The sequence below is a fragment of the Lonchura striata genome, chromosome 13 (genome assembly GCF_046129695.1).
Source record: "Lonchura striata isolate bLonStr1 chromosome 13, bLonStr1.mat, whole genome shotgun sequence".
In the NCBI taxonomy this organism is placed as follows: domain Eukaryota; kingdom Metazoa; phylum Chordata; class Aves; order Passeriformes; family Estrildidae; genus Lonchura; species Lonchura striata.
The window spans coordinates 12,821,908-12,846,113 of NC_134615.1; the positions used below are offsets into that span (position 1 = coordinate 12,821,908).

The 24,206-nt window shown below is 36.9% G+C and overlaps 1 protein-coding gene across 11 annotated transcripts in view; it reads left to right on the plus strand.

Annotated features, from left to right (window-relative positions):
- CHD9 (chromodomain helicase DNA binding protein 9) overlaps positions 1 to 24,206 on the plus strand; it is an 85,902-nt gene that overhangs the window by 45,000 nt on the left and 16,696 nt on the right. For all 11 annotated transcript variants that reach the window (XM_021555025.2, XM_021555034.2, XM_021555033.2 and 8 more), the window contains 22 exons: positions 1,723 to 1,872; positions 3,006 to 3,074; positions 3,163 to 3,218; positions 4,574 to 4,691; positions 5,207 to 5,293; positions 6,596 to 6,733; positions 8,893 to 9,014; positions 10,224 to 10,467; positions 11,537 to 11,713; positions 12,532 to 12,675; positions 12,779 to 13,034; positions 13,840 to 14,050; positions 16,056 to 16,251; positions 17,005 to 17,172; positions 17,750 to 17,929; positions 19,239 to 19,349; positions 20,006 to 20,202; positions 20,984 to 21,183; positions 21,638 to 21,797; positions 22,723 to 22,812; positions 23,615 to 23,718; positions 23,839 to 23,956. In XM_021555025.2, the coding sequence (XP_021410700.2) occupies positions 1,723 to 1,872; positions 3,006 to 3,074; positions 3,163 to 3,218; positions 4,574 to 4,691; positions 5,207 to 5,293; positions 6,596 to 6,733; positions 8,893 to 9,014; positions 10,224 to 10,467; positions 11,537 to 11,713; positions 12,532 to 12,675; positions 12,779 to 13,034; positions 13,840 to 14,050; positions 16,056 to 16,251; positions 17,005 to 17,172; positions 17,750 to 17,929; positions 19,239 to 19,349; positions 20,006 to 20,202; positions 20,984 to 21,183; positions 21,638 to 21,797; positions 22,723 to 22,812; positions 23,615 to 23,718; positions 23,839 to 23,956 (3,296 nt within the window). The remainder of the gene's footprint in view (positions 1 to 1,722; positions 1,873 to 3,005; positions 3,075 to 3,162; positions 3,219 to 4,573; positions 4,692 to 5,206; positions 5,294 to 6,595; positions 6,734 to 8,892; positions 9,015 to 10,223; positions 10,468 to 11,536; positions 11,714 to 12,531; positions 12,676 to 12,778; positions 13,035 to 13,839; positions 14,051 to 16,055; positions 16,252 to 17,004; positions 17,173 to 17,749; positions 17,930 to 19,238; positions 19,350 to 20,005; positions 20,203 to 20,983; positions 21,184 to 21,637; positions 21,798 to 22,722; positions 22,813 to 23,614; positions 23,719 to 23,838; positions 23,957 to 24,206) is intronic.

The following is a 24,206-nucleotide window of genomic DNA, read 5'->3' on the forward strand; positions in this document are numbered from 1 at the left end:
TTAGTTTCACATCAAGTGTCTTCCGTAAGTAGATGGATTTTTAAATTTTTTTAAAATTATTTTTAATATGTGGTACTACTTTATTTTTTGTCTTAGAGCCATTTGTTTATGGCTATTGTTCTTAGCTCAGGGAAATACAAAAGTTTTTTTTCCAAACAGCTCGGATTATGTATTAATGTGTTGGAGAACATATGTTGATGTTTTGCTAATCACTTCATACTTTAAGAAAAGACATAGTGACAAGAATTGAAAATGCCAGTTACATAATCTTGCATTGCTCATGTTACCTGGCTTTTTTTTTTAAACTTCTGTCAGCAAACTATTATTGATTTAAGTATAGTGTGACATTAGCATGTCTTTATGTTAGAAATTCCTTTTTGTCATAACACCTAACACCACACACATTTATGGAAGAACAGCTAATCTGCATAAATGTGGAAAGCTCATTAAGAAGTTTCATTTTTGCAGCTTCTCTAGAGGAATGGTCATAGCCATTCTTTGATTTGTACTGTACCCACAGGTTACTGCTCTGTACTTGTAGTGTAGTTGTTAAAGTACAGCTACTCTTTTACCAGATACCAGCCAGACCAAGGGCTGAATTAACAGTCAGGAAGAAAAGTTCCTGTGCTGCAATCTCCCTGTTACTTAATATTTGCTCTGCAGAAGCCATTGTGACCACAGGATTTAGGGTTTTGTCCTCTTCACAGCTTGTACTCCCAACTGAGTACTGCAGTGTAATAGAACATTGCAACCTGCAATGGACTTTCTTGCACAAAAACACCCTTTTCTGTGTAGCTCAAGATAATAAATTTGTTTTGTAGAGACTGTTTTGTTTTGCTGTTTTTTATTTTTGTGATGATCAGTTCTCTAAAGCCGATTATAGTTTTTTCAAATGTTAGCTGACTAGTTTGATACTGCTATTTTTACCCAGTGAATCCAATTTACAAATTAATCTTACAGTTAATGGGCAGTGTCTGATACATTGGTACTGAGGAGTAGGAAATGTTATGCAATATCCTGATAATCTTAGTATTTGAAACTGTGAGTGAGAAGGAATTCTTTTCTTTTACTGAACATTATTTCTTCAGCTGGAATTTGTTGTTGTCAGATTCTTGCAGAAACCAGAGTGGAAGGTTAGAAGCTGCAAAGTAAGCCATATAGTGCTGTTAAACAAGACTTGATTAAGGTGGAGGAGAAAATACAGACATTAACAAAGCAACAGACTTTATTAGCCCTCATGTCAGATTTCATCAGCAATCTGATGAATAAGATCTAGTGAAAACCTTAATAATTTTTTGTGCAGCACCATTTAGTAGAGACACATCAGCTTATTTTATTTCTTTCCTCTGCTTCTGGAGTTGGACAGTAACACTCTGGTGTTACACTGCATTAGGAAATCACTGTTGAAATACTGGTGCTCGTGGGAGATCTGTTGTGTATCAGCTTTGCTCCCATATCCTGAAAAGAGTGTTTCATGTTTGATTCTGAGCCCTAAAAATAAAAGTATCTTATGCTTGCATGAAAGAGAAAATAACAGTTTAATTAATTGAACATAAAGTGGATGACAGGGGTACTTTATTTCATGTTTATTATCAGATGTTGACCTTTGGTTGTAGGTACAGCTGAAGTATTGCTTAGGGTATGCAGACCCAGAGTATGCAGCTCAGGTTAGGAGAAATTTTGGGTAAAACCTTTATCACTTTCCTTTCTCTTGCATGGCAGAAGAGGAGATCAAATCGTCAAGTTAAAAGGAAAAAATACTCTGAAGAAGGAGAAGGGAAACAATCAGAAGAAGAAGCAGCTAAAGTTTCTGTTAAAATCAAGAAGAATTCTGCCCCTTTACCTGCTGAACAGCCTTTGCAATTATTTGTGGTAAGTAAAAATTGGCTTGGTTTGTGGGAACTTAGTATTTGTCTCAGTCAGTTCAGTGAGTAAAGATCCTACCTTGTAATACATTATTTCTAAGCCACAGTTTAGTGTGACATTTTTCTAAGATGTTGAAAACTGTAAGAAATTACTTGTTGCTATTTTTTTGTATTACAAACATCTGTTGACTTAATTGAAGTTAAGAATAAAACTAAGGATGGGTATTGTTCAAGTAATGTTTTATGTGGCATGGACATATGAAAAAGCTGTATTCTGATGTTACCATGACTTACAGAAGCATCAAATTATTTGGGGGATTTCTGCTTACTGAGGTATTTAGAAAGGACACTCCTCCTCTCCCCACAACCATCTCAGGTTTACGCTTCACTGTTCAACTTGGAGACTCAAATTTACTGTCGAGCCATTCAAAGTAAACAGAGTGGCAGGGAAGAAACAAGAAAAGAGTGTTCATGAGATGCTTGAAAGAGTGCCAGAAGTTGTAAGGGAAGGAGAGTGATGGTATAACTGGGAACAAATCAAACAAGAAAGAAGGTGGCTATTGGAAGCAGCTTGCACAGATCACCTCTGTCTCTGGGACCACAGCCCCAGTTGTGGCAGAGCCGTGTAATCCCATCTGTGCCTCATCTCAGCCCTGCTGGAATTCTCAGCCACAACCTCCTCCCTCTGATTCCACAGCATGTTTGCTGCCTGTGTGCAAGAGTAGATAGATCAGACTCAGTTTGTCACATGCTGTGTTTCTTTCCTCTTTTCCCACCTGTCACAGTTCTTCTCCAGTTGTGTATAACTAAATTCTGGGTACGTCCAGTGCATCAGTTTAACTCAGCAGGGCATTCACAGTGTCTGGCAAGCACCAGAATCCCCAGTGCTTGCACTGAGTGTGTTTGGCAGGTGAGCACTGCAGCTGGTGCTGTTTGGAAGTGCCAGATTTGCTGTACTTTTGCATTTAAGCCTTTCTGGATTTTAAATTTTACCCCCAGCCTGTTAGGGAATGCTGCTGGTGGAGGTCAAATTTACCTTTGCTCATCTTCTGACAAGCCACATGTGGTTAAAGATTTTAAGCCTGAGAAGGAGGGCACATATTGCAGTTTTCTAATGCCATTGTTTTTGTGTGTTTATAGGAAAATCCAAGTGAAGAAGATGCAGCAATTGTAGACAAAATCTTATCCTCCAGGGTAATAAAGAAAGAAGTAAGTGATTATCATGGGATAAAATAGTTGATTTGATAAAAGAGTTTGCATCTGTCATTTTACATTTCCCCTGAACTTCTTTTTCCAGATATCTGCTGGGATGACAGTAGACACAGAAGAGTTTTTTGTAAAATACAAGAACTAGTAAGTATTAAAAATTTGTTTCACTGGATGTGTTGATTGAACTGTTTAGTATCATATTTATGTACTTGAGTTTAGTATTGTTTGAAGGTTATTTTGTCATCTATTGAGATTTTTCTTTATCAATTCAATCTCTAAATTTCTAAGAATCTGTAATATGGTAGTAATAATTTTAAAACTAACAGTGAAACCAGCACTGTCTGATAAGCTGGCAGTCTTTATTCACCATAGAACAGAATTTTTTAGAGAAGATATTTATTAAATTAGAAGATATATTTATTAAGTTCAGCAGGGACTACATGCCTCAGGCAAATTTTAATTTTGTGAATTTAAATCAGGTGTTTTTTGGACCTAGATTCCATTTACAGTGTCATGTATTTAGGAGATGCTGATGAAGTAGTTGGACTTACAGTTTCAAAAAAAAAGAAAAAGCTTGTGATAGAAAGGAATTTACATCAAAAGCAGGAAATAAAAAAATTAAAGGAAAAAAGAACTTTTTCTATATTTTATTTTAAAATTTTTATCTATTTTCCTGTCACTACTCAATTCTTGATGCTGAAAATTCAAGCTTATTTTAAATTTTACATGTGCAAATAATTTAATCATATTTTTGCTATAATAAATTAATTTTTTTGAGACTCTGGTTCCACTTGTTGTTGGAGACCATTTACCTTGTGTTTTTCTGAAAGGGTAAAATCTATCATTTAATCCGAGAATAAGTAATCTCCAGCTGTACCTTATTTCTAGCATATCTTTAGAAAGCTTAAAAAAATGATGGAAATAAACTAAAAAGGGGTGTGAGGAAGAAATATGTGTACTTCTGTGATGTAATTTCAGAAGGGCTCTCCTGGGGGACAGGAAGATGCTGCAGCTCCTGGTGCTGCTGGTTGCTCCTCCTTTGACTCAGAGCTTCTGTCCCAGCCCAGTCCAGGGCAGGTTCCTCTCTGCCACGATCTCTGCTGCTCCTCCTGAGCTTCCCATGGGCTGGGCTCTGATCCAGCTCTACCTGGAGAGATAGTCACAGGACATACAGGGAAAAAACAGATCCAGTATCTGAAGTAATTTCTATCTCTGGGTACTTTCTGATAGAAGTATCAGATTTTAAACTTGGTTTATTTAAGCTCACTTGAAATAAGCTTGGTTCTCTTTTTAGGACACATGAAAGGAATTTGTGAATCTATAGAGTTTTACAGGTTCCAGCTCAAAAATGCTACCTTAACTAGATGCTGCCAGATGATTATTTGGAAGACTAAATCTTCGGTCTTCATGGTGGATTCTGTTATTTTAACTGTATATTAAAAATAGATAGTAAGCTTTTGCTTTCACCAATGTGTTAATGTCAATCTCTGTGATTTTAGCTCATATCTCCACTGTGAGTGGGCCACAGAACAACAGCTTTTAAAGGATAAAAGAATCCAGCAGAAAATAAAGCGATTCAAAGTAAGGAAAGCACAAAGAGCTCACTTTTTTGCAGATGTGAGTATGAAATAAAAATTAAATAAGCTTTTTTTTTTTTTTCCTTGTAAAGTTGTAATTAGTAGTTTGCTTTTATATAGAAGAGCTGATTGTTAGGAACTAAAATGAGCCATTGGTGTTGTTTGCACCAGAGGATGGGTTATTTAATGTAATTTAAAGGGCAAGTCTTCTGGAGCCACTGAACTAACCTGTCTTACATGGTATAAAAGTGGAATTGGTTGAGTAACTACTTAAAAGTTGTAAGGGAGGAGGGATTATGTCAGTATGGCTAGTTCCTCTAGGACTGCCACAAGTCAGCCCTTCATCCCAAGAGATCTGGTGTCAAATCCCTCTTCAGGGAGTGTTGCCCAAGAGAACCAAGGGGGTGTGCAGGGGGCTGGTGTGGGATTTAAGGTCTGTGCAAAAACCTCAATAATTACCAACTACCAAATTAATTTTGTATATGATGAGACCAAGTCTTAGCAAATACCAACTATTTTTGCCTCTCTGCTGATTTTATTAATCTTTCACTGCAGATGGAAGAGGAACCTTTTAATCCTGACTATGTTGAAGTAGACCGGGTATTAGAAGTGTCTCTTTGTGAAGATAAAGACACTGGTGAGGTAAGTATGTCTTAAAGCAAGTCAGGAAGATACAACTCCAGGTAGTATTTGACAGTTGTAATTTTATCAGATTTCAGAGTAAAACTTCAATGATTTTAAAGCTCAGTAATATTTTTAATGAGACATGTCAGTCTTGTTCTTTCCTTTACTACCTGTAGATTTGAAAGACAAGTCAGCATTTAATAACTTGTATTTTTGTTAGTATTAATAGGTCATAGTAGGCAAAGCTTAGATATTGACTGACATAAATGTCAGGTTCAATAATTTTCTTGTGAGTTCCCTCAAAAGCTGATCCCATATACTGTCCTGTCTCTCTGATAGTGGCATGGAGTCACTGGTAATAAAAGCTTTAGGCAACCAGTGATTTGAAGTGCATTGATAGCCACCAGTGAACTTTTCCCTCTGTATTTATCAAAACTAATTTTTTTTTAAATTTAAAGTACCTCTTCTGGAAAGCTATTACACAACAAAAACATTCTGAAATTAAAAAAAAGAAATGAGAAAAGCAATTAAAGCAATTAATTTGCCAAAATTCAGAAAGAGTCCTAAGAAAAGTGGAGATCAAAGACTGAGAAGAAAGTTTGTTGATTAAGGCTGTTGGAATATCTATAAAGCTTATTCTGCTTATGTGGATAGCAAAATGAACACACTTTTACCCAGTGATTTCTGTATCAATCCTCCTAAGGGTTGAGAGTTAGAATGACTTTCCATTGTATGCAGTAGATTTGTCATTATTCAACTTCTAGAAAAAAGTGTTGTCATAAGACTTTCCCCTCAGCTTCTGAAAGGATGGCCCTTTATTTTTTTTTTTTCTTGCATCTAAATAAGATGATCTGCTTTGGTTCCCTTTTTTCTGTATGTTGTTGTTCATCAAGCCTTTAAAGCTTTATCAGAGTTTGTTGGAGAGACCTCTGGCTTAGCAGCTCTAAAGCTCTGGTTTAGACCTAGGTAGCCTGATTTTGAGTGGAGGAAATGTCCTGGGTGTAGCACTGCTGTAGTTAGTTCTGCCACCCTGCCACATTTCCACAACTTTAACCAATACTGTAATTTATCTTTCCTGAGGCTAAAGCAAGATTTACTTGTTGGTAAGAGGGGTTGAAAAGCACTCCAAAGGGCTACAGAAAGTGGCAGAGTGTTGGGAGCCAGGGATAAGTAGGTAGATAACACAGAACGTTTAAAAAATTGTCAGAAATGTGATTTTGATTCTAGCTCTTGTGTAAGCAAGCTAATCTAATAGTAAGGCATATTAACAGTCTGTATACTAAATTAAAAACTGATAACATTCAGAATTTTCTTCTGCAGCCTGTTATTTACTATTTAGTAAAATGGTGTTCGTTGCCATATGAAGACAGTACGTGGGAGCTGAAAGAAGATGTAGATCAAGCAAAAATAGAGGAATTTGAACAATTGCAAGCTTCCAGGCCTGACTCAAGGAGATTGGTAAAATTATATCTAATTTACTTGTCTGTCTTGGTAAATCTGACTTAGTTTTCCCAACTTTAAATTCCTGTGTTAAAACATAAGGCTTATTGACATTCTGTGTAAAACATCTGTGTGCCTTGTTACCTAGGAATAATAAAATATACAGGCAGGCATAGATAAATATTCTTGTCTTAGTTGTTACTCTAAGGAAATAAAGATTTTTTGCTTAGGAAAAAAACCTGAAATGCTGTGACTTTGAGTTTCTAACTGAGCAGTGAGCCACAGGTTGAAACTGGCTGTCATAGAAATGAGCAGAAATCCTTTAAAATGAGCAGAAACCAGGATGACGTGTTAACACCCTTTTATAGAGAAGAGAGTTAAATTTTTTGCTTCAGCACTGAAGGGAATTTGCAAATGAGATCTGTCAAAAAGGTTCTGTAATTTTTTCCCGCTTTTATTTTTCTTCATGTTGTTAAGGAGCTAGCTGAAAGGAAGAAAAATACATGTAATTAGGAAATGTGTTTTATCTTGAAATTATCAATCTTCTGTCTCTTAGAGCAGGAGAAAGCAAAATAGTTCTATTTCAAGTCCTGTATGTCATTGTCACAGGAGGACATGTGTCCTGCGTGGTGTAGTACAACACTTGTTCTAACTTACTTCTTTTACATAACTAAATATGCACAATGTTTTAATTTGGAAGCTTTGGAATTTATTTTAATGTTTTTTCCATCTACAGATAATGACAGTAGTCACGATTAACATCTTCATATTATATTGAGTTCATTTTTGTAGTATTTATTTAAAATCCTGACATTTTGGCATGTGGGAAGGAGAGCTTTATACCTCTGTTACCATATTTGGCCATGAGAGAAAAAGATGATTAAAGCGCAACTGTACAACTGACAGTCATCTCAGCATCAGCAACAAGTATTTTTGCTTCAGGCAGCTACAAGGAATTATTTGCTGACTGCAGCCCTGCAAACAGGAGCATGGCTGCTCCAGGAGTGGGGGAGTGGACAGATGGCAGCTGGTGGGAGAGGGGAGGAAGCCACAGCTGCTGGGGAGGGACAGCTCCTGCTGCTCCCAAACCTGGGCTCAGGTGATGCTGACGCTGGCAGTGCAGAGGGAGAGAATTCACATGGAAAATTCAGAGCTGCCACAGAAGGCCACATGAGTCTCAAGTGAATGCAAGCTTTCATAAGTGCTGAGAGATGGCGGGGCGGGGGGGGGGGGAAGTACAGCTGGTGAGAAAAGCTCCTACTAAAATTACTTCACTTGAATGTGTGAGTTTGTTCACGTTGGGATGCAGGAGCTGTCAGAAGAGTTTTCTGCTGTAATCCTACCTAGTATCAGTCAAAAACTGCATGATTCCACCTCACAGTTGCCTGCTAAGCTAGAGGCTAGCCTGTTCTGGCTCCAGGCTTGTGTGTTTGTTTGTGTATATACATAAATATTTTATACACAGTCTCTCAGCTTTCCTTAGCTTGCGAGGGCCCTGAAGGTGATACATCTTGATGCTCTGTCAGTTTTGTCATGGCCTTTGCATCGTGACCCTGCCTATGGTGATGCTGTTTTGATCAGATCTCTTGGGGAAATCTATTCAGGACACTAAAGCTCTCACAAGTTCACTTTTCTGCACTGCTGGCCCTGGCTTCATGCACTGGCAGTGGGCCAGTGCAGAAGGGAGAGGGCAAGATCACAGTAACTGTGTAGATCCCCAGGCTGCTTCAGCATCAGCTTCCAGAGCTGCCTTAGACTTCAGGGATGTTGTTAATCCCAATACTCAGTTGGCTCTCTTGTAGGTCAACTGCCTGTTCTTAGAACTGCCAAAGTGAAATTTCACGTAGTCTTGAAATTTCCATCTATAAATGATTTTGTGTGCCCTATTATTCCTGTGGAAGTATTTGTATTCTATCTTTTAGAAACCAGTTGCTTAATTTAATTATCATATAAACTTAAATTAATTTTAAAAATATAATTAAAAGAGAAAAATAAATACAAATTTCAGATTTTTGCAGACTATTAATTAGTAAGTGATGTTAACAATTACACTTTCAAGGCTAAATCTAAATCTAGTTCTAAATCTAAAGTGATACACTCAGAAAATAGTAGGGTTAAATATTTTTGAAAAATAAAGCATGTATCAATCTGTATGTATATTAATCTTTCCCTTAAAGGACCGCCCACCTCCGAACTCCTGGAAGAAGATAGAACAGTCCAGGGAATATAAAAATGGCAATCAGCTCAGGGAATATCAACTGGAAGGACTTAACTGGCTCCTATTCAACTGGTACAATAGGTATATGCATGGAATATTTTTTAATGCAGATTTTAAACCATATGTAGTGAATGACTTTTATTGGGGATGAATACTGTTTTAACTAAATTTATTGCAGCTTCTCTGCTTATAGCTAAAAGGATGTAACTGAAACAAATTTCTCTACCTTTGGGTGTGCAAGGATGTTTTATCCACAAAAATTAACAAAATATTAAAATAATGCAACAAACATAACTGAAAATAAGTTTTCAATGGCTATGAAGAAATTAAAGCAAAACCAATCAAAACACAAGCTTTCACAGTTTTTGAAACTAGTGAGCACTTGCATCTTTCAAAATGATTGCTAGAAATAGTATGATAAAGGTACCTTTCTTCAAAGTAAGGCTAGTAAATAATTACATTATCTGTACTTTAAGCAAAAGTTAACTGTGTATTAATGCTATGTGTTATGAACAGAAGTATGATCACTTGGAAGATCTTTCCCAGGATGATGTATTTGCTCTTAAGTTCATTCTCTGTTTAATATATCTTCTGCTTGCTGCATTTCCAAAGTACCAGTTGCGTGTTCCTTATAGAGATGATGGCAGTGGGTGTAGCATTTTATCATACATGTTACTGATCTGCAGAAGGAAATCAGGTTTTAATTGTCATTCAAGCAGTGCAGAGCTGGGTTACATCTGCAAACAGAAGGAAGGGCTGGAATGTATGGCTGAGGGCAAGCATGGAGTGGTGCTTCATGCAGTAATTTAGTTATAGGCATCTGTCTAGTTCTGGTATCAAAAAGGGAAATTTGCTAATGATGCTCTAATGTGTTCCTTTCATGTGAGTGTAGCTGGGATACTTCCTATGTGTGATTTCTAGGGAATCTTCATTAATTCCTAGCAGTTTTGTCAAGGTGAATGTGCATGTAGGAAACCTGTTTAATTTAAATTCCTTTAATTAGGGCAAAGGTAGTCCCAAAAGAATACTTGAATATTTTTGTAGAACTTCACGGAACATTCTGTTCTCAGGTTTTGACAGTGCTAAACCTGATGGAAAGCTTTACACAAAGGTTTTGTGAACATTCTTTCACTTTAACCAGGGAATGCTTTCAAGGGTCTTTTTGCAGTGCCTTAGTTTTGACTGTTGTTGTAAACTGGTGCATATGAGCTTTGTTTCTGTAAATTGTTCATTTTACTAACAATGTTATGGTCTGGACTTACAGTAACAAATAAATTTTTTTGCTTTCAGGCGAAATTGCATTTTAGCAGATGAGATGGGCCTTGGCAAAACCATTCAGTCCATTACATTCCTGTATGAAATCCTCCTGACTGGTATAAGAGGCCCTTTCCTGATCATAGCTCCACTTTCCACTATAACAAACTGGGAGAGGGAATTCCGCACGTGGACTGACCTGAATGTTGTGGTGTACCACGGGAGTATGATCAGCAGGCAGATGATTCAGCAGTATGAGATGTACTTCAGGGACTCCCAGGTATTGTAACGTCACTTGTGTGCAATAACTCGCCCTAAATATGGCTCAGGTGGAAGCAGTGACAAGGATACTTGACATTATCTGTCTTTTTATCTTGGTGAAAGTCACTTCACGTTCCAGGATGTTACAAATGCTTACTGGATGAATTTAGTGGCAGTGTTAGCAGCAAGATGTGTGTGTTGTTTCACTGTGCTGAGTAATTTTGCAATTGAATAGCAGTGACGCTGGTACTCTTGTGGAGATTAAAGTGTACACAGATGGTTGCAGTTGGGTCCTGAATTTGAAGAGCAGGGAGAAAAAAAATAATACTGATTAAGCTCTGCTACCTTTATGAAGCTGTTGATTTCCATTTGGTGGTGTTAACTGTGTGCAGTCTGAACTTGCTTTTCTGACACCATTAAGTGACACGAGAAAAACTTGAAACCTGACTATTTAAAGAGGATTTTTTTCTTTTTTTATATTCTGTGCATAAATATGTTTTGTAATTGTCATGGTATGTCTTCAAAATAGATAAAGCTGAGAACTTTTTGTTAATTAGTGCTAAATATCAAAATTACATCTTGCTTGCCTAATGAGTTATTCTATACTGCCTTGCTGAAGGCTTTACTTGTTCTTGTCAGACCAATGGAGTAACCTGGATAAAAAGTTTTCATTGAGTTCTCAGGTGATACTGTAATTACTTACTGTATGACTGCTAACTGTATTAACATGTTGTGATTGATGAACTGTAGAATTTTTCGTGTCACTCAGATTTTCTCAACCTTAAAAATGGGGTTTTTATCAACATGCACCTTCTGAAACAGTTCTGTTAGATTGTTATATCTATAATTTAAAAGGGGTTAATTTTTTTTTCTGTTGCTTAGGTAATACTGGATTTGGGTCCATGAATAATTACTCATTAGTATTAGTTAGAGAGTTACAAAGATTATTAAGTGTGATGACAAAGCAATTGATAATGTAAAATCCTAAAATCCAGTGTCTGGCTCCTGGCAAAATTTCAACAAAGAAGTGTGTAAGTTGAGTAGATGGGAGGGAATGTAACGAATTGTGTGTGTTGGTGAATTTCTAGGGCCGTATTGTTCGAGGTACCTACAGGTTCCAGGCCATTATCACAACTTTTGAAATGATCCTTGGTGGGTGTCCAGAATTAAATGCAATTGAGTGGCGGTGTGTTATTATTGATGAAGCTCACAGACTGAAAAACAAGAACTGCAAACTTTTGGAAGGACTAAAATTGATGAACCTTGTGAGTAACTATAGTTCACTTTTTGGCGTTGATTTTAGTTCAGTATAGTATGACAATAAATGAAAAATTTTCTTTGCATGCCAAAAAAGACCTCTCAAGCAGTGTTTCTTGAAAGAGAAGTATTCCTGATACTCTTCAAACATATGTGGTTTTGATAGCTTATGCAGGAATATTTGTGATTAAACAAAATGTGGCAAGTTCTCACTGTAAGCACAATCTATTTCTGATGATACTGTTTTATAATTTTTGTTTTGATTAGGATGAAAATATAATTTAAAAATTGCTCTCATTTTTGTGCAATGTGTTAAAATTTAGAAAGTATTTTAAGCAAGTTATTTAACAATAAAAGCATGCGAGTAGTAGAATTTTAAATAGACTGTTTGTGTAGGCCAGTAGTTAAAATTTTATTTTATACAGCTGAAGATTTTTAAAAGCAGATACTAAAAGCATTTTTTATTGCTTCATTATTACTTTCCTGTGTGTTTTCAGAAGTCCTCTGAGTTCTTTCTGATATATGCTCAGTGTATATTTTTCACACTGTAGAGGGGGAGGATTATAAATCTGTGAATATTACAGGCAAAGTTGAGTGTTCACTCATTCCTTCATTGCAGATGTAGGAAGAGAAAATTTAAAGGAAAGCTGCTAGAAAATACTTACTGGTGTTTTTTTAGTAAATCTGCTTATCTATATTACCTGTGTGCTTAGTGACACATAGAACTGGTGTTTGCAGGTTTTTATGCTCAGACTTAACACAAACATATTTTATTTTGCAAAGGTGTACAGATAAGGTTATGCAAGGTCTTTTTGTCCTTTTCTAGGAGCATAAAGTGCTGTTAACGGGTACCCCACTGCAGAACACAGTAGAAGAATTATTTAGCCTCCTTCATTTTCTGGAACCATTGCGTTTTCCTGCTGAATCTACATTCATGCAAGAGTTTGGAGACCTTAAAACAGAGGAACAGGTACGAGTTCATGTGAGCTTTGGAATTCAGGAGGGGCTGCCTTTTCACTGAGCTGCAGTATTACCTGTTTTCATGTTCCAACAAATGCTTGTGCTTCCTTTAGGTTCAGAAACTACAAGCTATCCTGAAACCCATGATGCTCAGGAGATTAAAAGAAGATGTAGAAAAAAAGCTGGCTCCTAAGGAGGAAACCATAATAGAAGTAGAACTAACTAACATTCAGAAGAAATATTACCGAGCAATTTTGGAGAAAAATTTTGCCTTCTTATCCAAAGGAGCAGGACAAGCTAATGTACCCAATCTGGTTAACACTATGATGGAACTCAGAAAGTGTTGTAATCACCCTTATCTCATCAAAGGTAAATACAGGATGGTTTTGGGTTTCTTTCCTTATTTTTTATTTTTATTTAAAATATGTATGAATTTTATAATAATTTTTCAATATTTTCTTCAGATTTTCCAAGGATTGGATTAGGTGGAAACATTTTTTTGATAGATACAAGACAAAGTTGTGAGATATTTGCATAATTGAGACCTGAAGCTTGAACTTACTCTGTAGGATTTCACAGAATATTTAGAAGCAATTATCTTGTGGAAATGGTACAGCACTTTAAAAACAGTATGAACAAGAACTTTTAGGTCTAAGTTTTTAAATTAATGTTTTCTTTCAAGTGATATGATCTCTGTCAGTCGTCATTGCTTTTCTCACTTATTAATAACTAGTGTTTTTACTGACTTGAAAGAAAATACACTTTACACTCCAAAAGTTTCGGCTGTGGTTTCAGAAGTAGTATTCAAAAACTGGTTTTTTTTTGCAAAGACTCATGACCCATTTAAAATATCACAATGACAAAAGAACTTTTTTTTAGTAGTTTTTTTTACAGTACTTGAGAACAAGTATTTCAGTTTTTGAAATTTGGATGTTGGGGGTTCACCTCATTCAAGGTGTTTTCTCTGTGGTGTTCTGCTTAAAAACTTAAGACTTGTTTTCAAAGCTGATGAAAACAGATGTTCTTGCTTAGAATTCAGATCCATCCAGAACTCTGTTCTGTCTCCATTAGTATCTAAAGGGGGATACTTAGAATACAGCACTGATTTTGGTAACTTAGATTTGAATGAATGTTGGAGATACACCCATAGATATGGAAATATATTCTTTGATAGGTGCTGAAGAAAAGATCCTTGGAGAGTTTAAAGAAACGTATAATCCAAGTGCTCCTGACTTCCACCTGCAAGCAATGATCCAGTCTGCTGGTAAATTGGTTCTTATTGATAAGCTTCTTCCAAAAATGAAAGCAGGAGGCCACAAGGTCCTTATCTTCTCTCAAATGGTGCGCTGCCTTGATATCTTGGAGGATTACCTTATACATAAAAGGTAAGATTCATCTTCTTTATCCTGTGGTATATTGTTCTGTGTGAGTGGTAGTGCAGGATTAGTGACAGCAGCCCACCAAAGCTGGGAGTTCTGTTTTCTTTGTTTGCTAACCAGTGTGTGACTTTGTGTTCTGTGGTGATTTGTTCACGACTAATTAAAAACTTCAGAGAAAAACTAAAGAGAGGTTGTCCAGTTTGAGTAAACCATGTGCCTTCAGTCTGTTGCTTTTTTCCATTAAACATTCAGTTATATATATATTGTTTTTACATCTTCTGACAAAGCCAGACAGTTCAAGTTTATCATTGCTTGTCCAAACCCCAGGAAGCCCTGAATGTGTTTTTGACTTACATGGTGTTGAACTGGGACCATATGGGTCCGAGATACAGCTCCTTACTTCCAAAGGAATATAAACACAAAGTGATAAACAAAAGGGGATGTGGTTTTTATTAATGCGAAAGTGAAAATGTTATTCCTATCTTTGCTAAATTGACTGCTTTGAATTTTGCAGCAGGGCTGAACTGCCAGCCATAAACTTTCTCCTTAGGCTGGCTTTTGCCATCACATGTAATTGCACCCTCTGATTATTACAGACTGTTGGCTCCATGGAAACTAAAATGCTTATTTGAGCATGTGACTAAAAAAGAAATGCATAAAACCTTAAACCTTAAACTTGGTTACAATTAATAGCTGCTGTATCAACCTGAAAATCTGTAGCAAGGCATAGTTCTTGTTTTAGCAGTGTTGGAATGTACACAATGCTTTGAAGTGTGTAATTGTCAGTGAACTACATCATAGTAACACAGAGTTAACTTGTTCAAAAACAAAAATTATTAATGTTAAGCCTTCCTGCAGTAGATACTGGAATACTGGACTAAAAATATTAGATTATTTTAATATCTGTTTTAGTGATAGTCTTGTATTAAAGCTGTCTGTTTGAACTGGAAGTGCAACAGCTCTATTTTATTTTAAAAGATTAATTTTAACTTCATAGTGATACTTATAATTCTTCATGGAAAATGTTCCTTTTTCTGCAGCGATGTTACATTTAGACCAGTGAATCATATCTACAGGTGGAATCTTTTGAAATCCATAGAAGCTGAAATTTGCTATGTGCTGCCATTTGATTAGAAATGTTGGAGTGCACACATGATCAGACTTAGCACTTAACAGAATACAGGCCTGTAGGAGATAGATGGCTGCCTGCCAGAATGCCTGTGGCCCTGTGGATTATCTGCTGTGCCATTTTATAGCTGATGAGAAGAAAAATGGTTGTGAGGCTTTTTGATAACTAGGTGCACATTCAGCTTTTTACTCAATGTACAAGTACAGAAGTATTTGCTCCCTTTTTAAGCATTTTGCTTGATTTCAGAAGTTTCAAAGCAGTCCTTGTAATTGTCAAAGGTAACAAATGGCAGTTTTACTTCAGGCTTGAAAATTTGCTCGGTTTAGTCTAGGAGGCCTTGATAAAGACTGTTAAAAGATGCTGTGATGTCACTGTTGTTCATTTCTCTTAATCTTTACAGAATCAATATGCAGTTTGTCTAATGACAGCTCACCAAGTTCTGATTTCTGCTGATTGCATGGTTACCCTTGATGCGTTCAGGCAATCTTGTATATAACACAAGAGTCCATTGTCCTGCTTATGTGACCCTAGGCAGGGATCCAAGGATAATATGTGGAAAACTTGAGTGTCCACATAGGACTTCAGGTTAGGGTGTGTTTTAATGCAACTAAGTAATACAGGTATAATCAGGTAGTTGCTTAGCAGACAAAATGCAGAAAAACTTGTCTCAAAATGCTCAGCGTTTGGACTTGCTGATGTGTCTTGGTACTACAGCTCTGCAAGTTCTGACACGATTCTTGGTTATGTTACCCACTGCTAATCAGCCAGTCTTTATCACATTTGTTCCATGCAAAGAATAAATGTAAGCAGTAGAGCTGTTCAAAGACTCGTTAATTCCAGGGGCATTGGTAACCCCGCGTGTGCGGGCTCTGTGCCTCGCAGGTACCTGTACGAGCGGATCGACGGGCGCGTGCGGGGCAACCTGCGGCAAGCCGCCATCGACCGCTTCAGCAAACCCGACTCGGATCGCTTCGTCTTCCTCCTCTGCACCAGGGCCGGGGGCCTGGGCATCAACCTGACTGCAGCAGATACCTGCATCATTTTTGATTCTGACTGGAATCCCCAAAACGACCTGCAGGTAAATTTCTTTGAGCATGGTAGAGAGCCCTAATTAAACCCGATGGATAAAAATTTCATCGCTTTGAATATTGTCTCTGTTCAAACACAGGAAATTTTAAAATGTTCTTGTTTTTAAGGCATGCGTTTAAAGTTTTTTGATGCCTTCAGTTCAGAAGAGATTTCCTTTGGTTGGGAACTTTTCTTTCAAGTCAGTTACTTTTGAAACACACAGCACAGGTGAAGTCAGTGATTTGATAAAACCCTTAAGAATTGACGACACTGTGAACCCAGGGGCTATATTTTGCATGTACTGACTAACACGGTTTATGGAAATAGAGGTGTTCAGTTGAAACATAGTATGCAGACAAGGATTAATATGCATTAAGAAAAAGTGAATTAATCAAATCTAGGAATTGGATGCTGAAATTTAAATAGTTCTCAAGTTGTAGCTCCTTTACTGTTTGTATCAGGAGATCAGCTAACTTAGGGGTTAGCAGATCTTTTTATCTGGTGTTATTGCAAGGGAAGTACCAGTCAGGAACATTCTACAAAGGCCATTCATCTATATTTTTCTTGCTACACTGTGTTTAGAAAACTGTTCACTATGTAGAAATGTCTGATTGCTTCTGTTTGCTTAAATGTGTGTTGACTCCTTTTGAATTCATGCTCCTCTTTTTGGACTGGGCTACGGTAGAAACAGGTTTTTAAAAGATCAGTATGTTATTCCTAGGTAAGTCTAAATTCTAACTGCTCTCTTCCCTTCCTTCCAAAGGCTCAAGCCCGATGCCACAGGATTGGTCAGAACAAAGCAGTGAAGGTCTACAGACTGATCACACGTAATTCCTATGAGAGAGAGATGTTTGACAGAGCAAGTCTGAAACTGGGACTGGATAAGGCTGTCTTGCAGAGTATGAGTGGAAGAGAAAACAGTGTTGGTGGTGTATGTAGATTTATTTCCTGAAATAACCTTCCTTTTGCTTTTGTAATCATGTGGGAATTATTTAAATTACAGAAGCTGTGCCACTTTTCCCTTTTTCCGTCATATGCATGTTCATTCTGTTTTCTGATATGGACTAGCAATATAGCTGATACTGTTTTGAATCTAGTCAGCTACTCTGATAAATCTTTTAACTATTTCTTGCCTCATAAAGTTCATGGTAGATAATGTCAAACTTAAAACAAGGAGAATAATTTCTCTTTGTTTCCTCGTATCTTCTCATATTAAGATACTGTGTTACTTTAATGTAAGTATGACCAGGTAATTTTTTTAAACATGCACATCATGATGTTGGGAATAGCCAAAAAAAAAAAGGCATACTTTTAGAAATGTGTACTGTAAACACCTAATTTATTCTTTCAGCTATCAGTTAGACTTTTCTCATAGTTTTAATACTCCACATTTAGGCTTATAGATCATAAGGCACAGTTAGGTTGTGGAAAGATGGGAAAGTGGAAGAGAAAAGACTTCAGGGATTTTTTTTTTCTTGACTTGTCTAAGCCTGATTTTATTTGCTCAGATCCAACAACTCTCCAAAAAAGAAATAGAAGACTTGCTTCGAAGAGGTGCCTATGGTGCCATTATGGATGAGGAGGATGAAGGATCCAAATTCTGTGAGGAAGACATTGACCAGATTCTGCAGCGTCGGACTAAAACCATCACGATCGAATCTGAGGGAAGAGGCTCCACGTTTGCCAAGGTGCAGAACTGCAGGGTGTTCTGTGGCAGTAAAGAGCTGTAAATGTGGCTGGGTGTTGGAGAGCTTAGGCCTTAGTTTTAAGTGATGCTTACTTGTGTTTAATGGGGTTGTGTGTGTGAGGTACATATTTTGGGTTCTTGCGCCTGTACATTTGTGTTAACCTGCACATGAGAAGTCAGATTGCCACAGACTGATTCTGTAAATGCCAGATGCAAGGAGTGTGCTTGAACAAAGATGAGTAATGGATCTTTGCTGCTTTGGAAAAGGCTGGGGGTTGTGTGAAATTTAATGAGCTGCATTAACTGAGAATATTAAAACAAATTTGTTTAAAGATCTGTTTGAATTTAGATACATTAAGGGCAGGGGAAAATATATATGACAATAATTAATAAGGTTAAAAATTAATATGGTTAAAAATGCATTCTAAAAATGCATAAACAAATGGTTTATTTTGAACCTTGAGCTTTTTTTGGTAAGAATTGCAGAAGCAAAATAAGAAACCTCCTAAAACAGCAGTGAGTGGAGATACATATATGTACATGGGAAGGGGGCTGATAGTGTAAAATATCAAGCAATAAAATTGAGCTGGGGGTGTGGGCACTTTATGAATGCAATTGTGAGAATTCCAAAATAATTAAAAAGGCAAAGAAAAAAAAGACTTAAAATATCCTAAATATATATTTGTATTCTTAAATAGCAGTATTTAAAAACATTATTTATTTAGGTTTTCTTATATCTTGCTGATTTTGGCTTGAATAAGTAGATTTCTAAAAATCATCATCACTGTCTTTTAGCAAAAGAGTTAGAAATTTTTATATGTATTTACTCTTTTCCCAAATGCAGTATATCAGGGTTTTTTAAATGCCTTCTGAAATTAAGCCTATTCCATGCACTCAGGCTTTGATTGTTGGCAGCTTAAACACCCCTTTGAAATTCCCCTCAAGCGAGTACTTCTGCATGAGATGAAATCCCCAAATGCTGATAAGCCTCTTCAAAAGATTCTTTTTTCTTCCATTCAAGTAATTTAGATTCAGACTCAGAAGCAGAAGAATCTTGCTGCTTAATGTTCTTCTCTCCTGATGGTGCATAAAAGTTCATTAGGTTTTTCTGATATATTATGGATCTGATTTTTAAAAATTAAGGGGGAGGAGAGCTTTTCAGTTGCTTTGCAGTGTAAGTAACTTCTAAAGTCTTAACAGCTGCTTGGGAGATTTTTGATAAAATAAGGTCAGGCAATCTCTACAGCAGTGAGGCAAACTACAAACTTTTGATGTATGATGTTGGTAAGCTTTCATTTTATTTATTACAGGCTAGTTTTGTTGCATCTGGAAACAGGACTGATATTTCACTTGATGATCCCAACTTCTGGCAAAAATGGGCCAAAAAAGCAGAAATTGATATTGATGCTATCAGTGGTAGAGTAAGTACTTTTTTATTGTGTTGTTTTTTTTTTTTTCAAGTGTGTGCTTGCTGTTGAATTCTGAAATTGCAGGTATGGGATTTCTGGTGCTTTTTGATTAATATTTCAACAAATGAAACTTCTTGTGTTGGCTTATTTGTGCAGGAGCAGTCAGCCTGCTGACAGCTTAGCATTCAGTGTCAGTGAAAAGTTTGGACATTCTGATTTTTGTCAAAGACCTGAACATGATTAAAAGTGTGGAATTATTCTGATTGCCCCATTTCTATGTCTGTAAATCTTGGAGTGGAATCTGCAAAATAAGTGACTAAAACCTGTATAAATTTTATAATACTGAAATCTATGTCCTATACTTGAAGACATTGCCCATGCATTTTATTTGAAAAGGTTTCAGTGCCCCCTTTCTCTCACAAAGGCTGCAGGGTAATCTATGTGAGTATTCATCTCAAATGAGATAGTGTTGTTTGTAACTAATGTTACTAGCATTAGGTTATGAAACTCATTTTTTGTTGCCTTAAATACCACAGAATGTTTTACTTGCCCCATGTGTGTTCAGTGTCCTCACGAAATAGCTGTGAATGACCAGAGGCATAAATTGTTTCTGAACTGGAAAAACTCGCCAACTGTTTCTCTCACAAGGTTTGTTTGCAATTTTGCAGAACAGCCTTGTCATTGATACCCCAAGAATAAGGAAACAAACTCGGCCCTTCAGTGCCACAAAGGATGAGCTGGCAGAGTTGTCTGAGGTGGAGAGTGAGGGTGATGAAAAACCAAAGCTCCGCCGGCCGTGTGACCGCTCCAATGGCTATGGAAGGACAGAGTGCTTCCGTGTGGAGAAGAACTTGCTGGTCTATGGGTATTGTGTACATCCTTCTTCATTCTGTGAACTGTTTAAAAATACTTTATTTCCATGTAGTAAAATTGTATTTGTAGAATAACTTAACTCTATATTGGCAGTAGACTGGAGTGTGTGTAGAGAATGTGTTTAGAGCAGGAATTTATCTTACACCCTGTAATAAATCTTCCTGACAATTTGCAGTTAAAGAAACATTAAGAAAGAAGGGTGAAAATCTTTCTTCAAATGAGATTACAGCATTTAACATGGGCACTACAGGAGTCTCTCCAAAAAATCATTACAGTGAGTGCTTGCAGGCAGGCTGAAGACTCCTAAAAAATGTCTGAAATAATGCCTTGGTAGGAACTTGATTTTCATAATTGTAGAACATCTTGCACTTCTGTGAGGCACAAATAGGAACTGATAATCTAACCAGTAGTTTTAAGCATACTGAAATCAGGTAAGTTGATTTGGAAATCAAATCTTAGGTCTTCTCTCACCCATCTTAAAAGAAAAATAACAGCATTTTTGTCAGAATGAGTTCCCATCAGTTTTGTGTCTTTGAAGTTTAAAACAATCATCCATATTTTTTGTAAAGAGGCTCTTTCTGTTTAAAATTCTGTTTTAATCAGGTGGAATTATGTTGCATATGTTACTTTCTTATTTCTACTCAGTAACTTAAGCTGAAAGAAAAAGGTTAAAAGCTAAGTATTTTAGAGAAAAAATCTGTTTTGTAAGAGAAGTCTGTAGCTACCCCAGTGTTTCACTTCCAGGTGCTGATTTGTGTTTCATTTTGTACTAGGTGGGGACGATGGAGAGAGATTCTGTCCCATGGTCGCTTCAAGAGGCAGCTGAATGAGCAGGATGTGGAGATAATTTGCCGAGCCCTGTTAGCCTACTGTCTTGTTCACTACAGAGGGGATGAGAAAATAAAGAGTTTTATATGGGATCTCATCACCCCAACAGAGGATGGGCAAACACGAGAGTTACAGAACCACCTCGGTAAGGACCTGATGAGTTTCTGCACTTAAACAGCTTCGTATGTGTGTGTGCCTGTGGTGCTGGCATAAAAACAGAAAAAAGCCTCTCTGAGCTCATCCTACTTGAAATAAATGGGATTTATTTCAAGCACGCAATTCAGCTGTTGGGCAAAGAAGTGTCATTGCTGCTTTGCCTTGGATATGATGGCTTACCCAAATGGTGTTTGGTGTGAGCTTTGATTTCAGTTCAGAAGAACCTATTCTGTTTCCTGGTAGGTGACAGCATACTCCTCCTCCTTTCCTGTTTGGTCCTTACTGGTGTACTCCAGAGATGCTCTGAGACACAGAAACACTCACATGCAGAGACTGATCTTAGTGGTGTTCCTGCTCTGCAGATTCAATACGTGTATATGATAGCAGAACCAAAAATACTGTGGGCATCTATATCTATACCTGTAATATTTTACATTATATAGGCTTATCAGCCCCTGTGCCTAGAGGAAGAAAAGGAAAAAAGGTGAAGACCCAGGCTAGCACTTTTGATATACACAAAGCAGAATGGCTTCGAAAATACAATCCAGAGCATCTGTTGCAAGATGAAGGATACAAAAAGCACATAAAACACCATTGCAACAAGTAAGCAGTACCTGAAGTGTGAATGTCTTTTGATGTTTGTTTTTTCTTCTAGTTTCTCATTGTCTTAGGCTTTAAAATAGTTGTAGCAGTAGGAAGAAAAAAGTTTTAATGGTGTTAATTTGATTAGAATAAATAGGTCATGGTGTATTTGGGGGTGAACAGGTGATTTCACATGTAAAATAATTATGTTACAATTTTTGAATAAACAGTTTTTGTCTATGGAGGGATCTCTTGCTGACATGTTTGGGATGTCTTGCAGCAGCCAAGGGACTCAAGAGTGGGAGTGCTTCTCAAAGAGACTGAAAGCACTGAGATTGTTGCCCCTCAATCTTACATGCTGTTTCCCTGGCACATTTTCTAGGCTTCAGAGAATCTGAGCTACCAGTTTGTGAAAGCTTAGTCATTCATGGCAGTGAATGATCTTGGCTTAGATCAACGATTTTTCTGTAGCAAAACTTGTCATATTCTGCCTGGACAATTCATACAGCTGTAGTTAAGAATTGAGGTAAAGCATGGAGAAGTCATTGGGGTCATGCACCAAATTGTGGGTGAGAAGGAATGGAAAGGTTAAGGGGAGGATGTTCATTGTCAGCCCACTCGATCCTCTCTAAGGACATGTTCTAAGGAAAAGGGAAATAGCACTTTGTTCTTATCAGTATTTTATGAAGCAAGGGAAGAGTGTTCTGCTGATGCTGGTCTTCAGGATTTGAAAGAAATTTGCAATGAAACAGTTTGTAAATGTGATGACAAGAAAAAGTCTTAGGTCATCTGAGATTGATGTTACCCCAGCTTAAAACTGAAGGAAGTATGTTTTAGGAACATTACTTGAAATGTCTGATGGAGCAAAAGACAAAACAAAACCGTCAACAATTACTGAAAGCTGTTTGAGTTCTAATATTTGTATGTCTCTTTTTTCTTTATTTAGAGTCTTACTTCGAGTAAGAATGCTATACTACTTAAAGCAAGAAGTCATTGGTAATGAATTCCAAAAGGTCTTTGATGGAACTGATGCCAGGTGAACTATAGAGAGAGTATTTTTACTTGTTTATTTCAAATGTCAGATGCAAATTCAAGAATGTGCCTAGACCTAAATAAGAAATGTTAAAACCAAATCTGTTTATCCTTAGGCTGTGAGGAACATGTTTTTGTTTTCTCATTGTTTACTAAACACTTCATCAACTTGACATGAGGAAGTCCTGATTCCTCTTCATGAGTCTAGCTAAATAAAGTAAAATAATATGAGTCAAATAGACTGAAAAAGTGAGTGAAAGATAGAATTATGTACTTGACATGATAATTGGCAGGTTTTCCTCTGCTTTTGATTATGTGCTATGTATTCCATTAATGCCTTCATTTTTTTATTATTTTTTTACTTTTTTTTTTTTTTGTAAAGACAAGTATTGCTGTTTGGAAATTCTTGAACTCACTGCTCCAGGAACTTGTGGCAGATAGAAAGTTGTAATTTGATTCAGAAATACTAGTGAGAAACAGTTCCTCATGCTATTAAACACTAACACATATAATCCTTGGTTTGCAATGTTGTGCAAGTGCAGGGTGCTGGGAGTTGCTGAGGTTCACTTAGAGAGGAAGAATGTTGTATACTAGTCTTGCTTTTGTATTCTTTCCCTGTTACTGGTCTCAAATACAAAATATCAAGCTGTCTGGGTGTTTTGTATTGCTGGTTTTACTGTATTTGTGTGCTTGAAGAGAGAAGTTTAAAGTCCCACATGAAGTAGAAATGTACTAAGAAAATTTAAAAATTGATTTCTTCCTCTGGATTCTATTGATGTTGGTATGCTCTTGGTGATTCTCTTTAGTGAAATTGATGTTTGGGTTCCTGAGCCAGACCACTCTGAAGTTCCTGCTGAGTGGTGGGATGCAGATGCAGATAAATCTCTTCTAATTGGAGTTTTTAAACATGGTGAGTAATGAGGGTGACTGTGCATGTGTTCCCACACCCTAAAATGAAAACACCCTACACTCAATTTTTTTTTTGTTTACTCTGGAAGTTGAATTTTTGCCACTTTCTTTCCCATTATAGGTTATGAAAAATACAACACTATCAGAGCAGACCCAGCTCTTTGCTTCTTGGAAAGGGTTGGAAAACCAGATGAGAAAGCAGTTGCTGCTGAACAGAGAGCAAATGATTATATGGATGGGTACGAATGGAATGTTTTGGGGCCTTATAGCAAACAAATTTGAATTGACATGCTGTACCTTATTCTCTTTTTGTCTGGTTTTTCATGAATTTGGTGTCATTGTTATAAGGGATACTACTTTGATTTTACTCCCACAGGGTAGAAAAGAGGATTTGTATACTACTGAAGTTTGGGATTTCACAGTTAGGGGAGAAATGCAACAAGTTGTTATTAACAAGGATTCTACCTTGTGTTGATATGTTAAAAATAC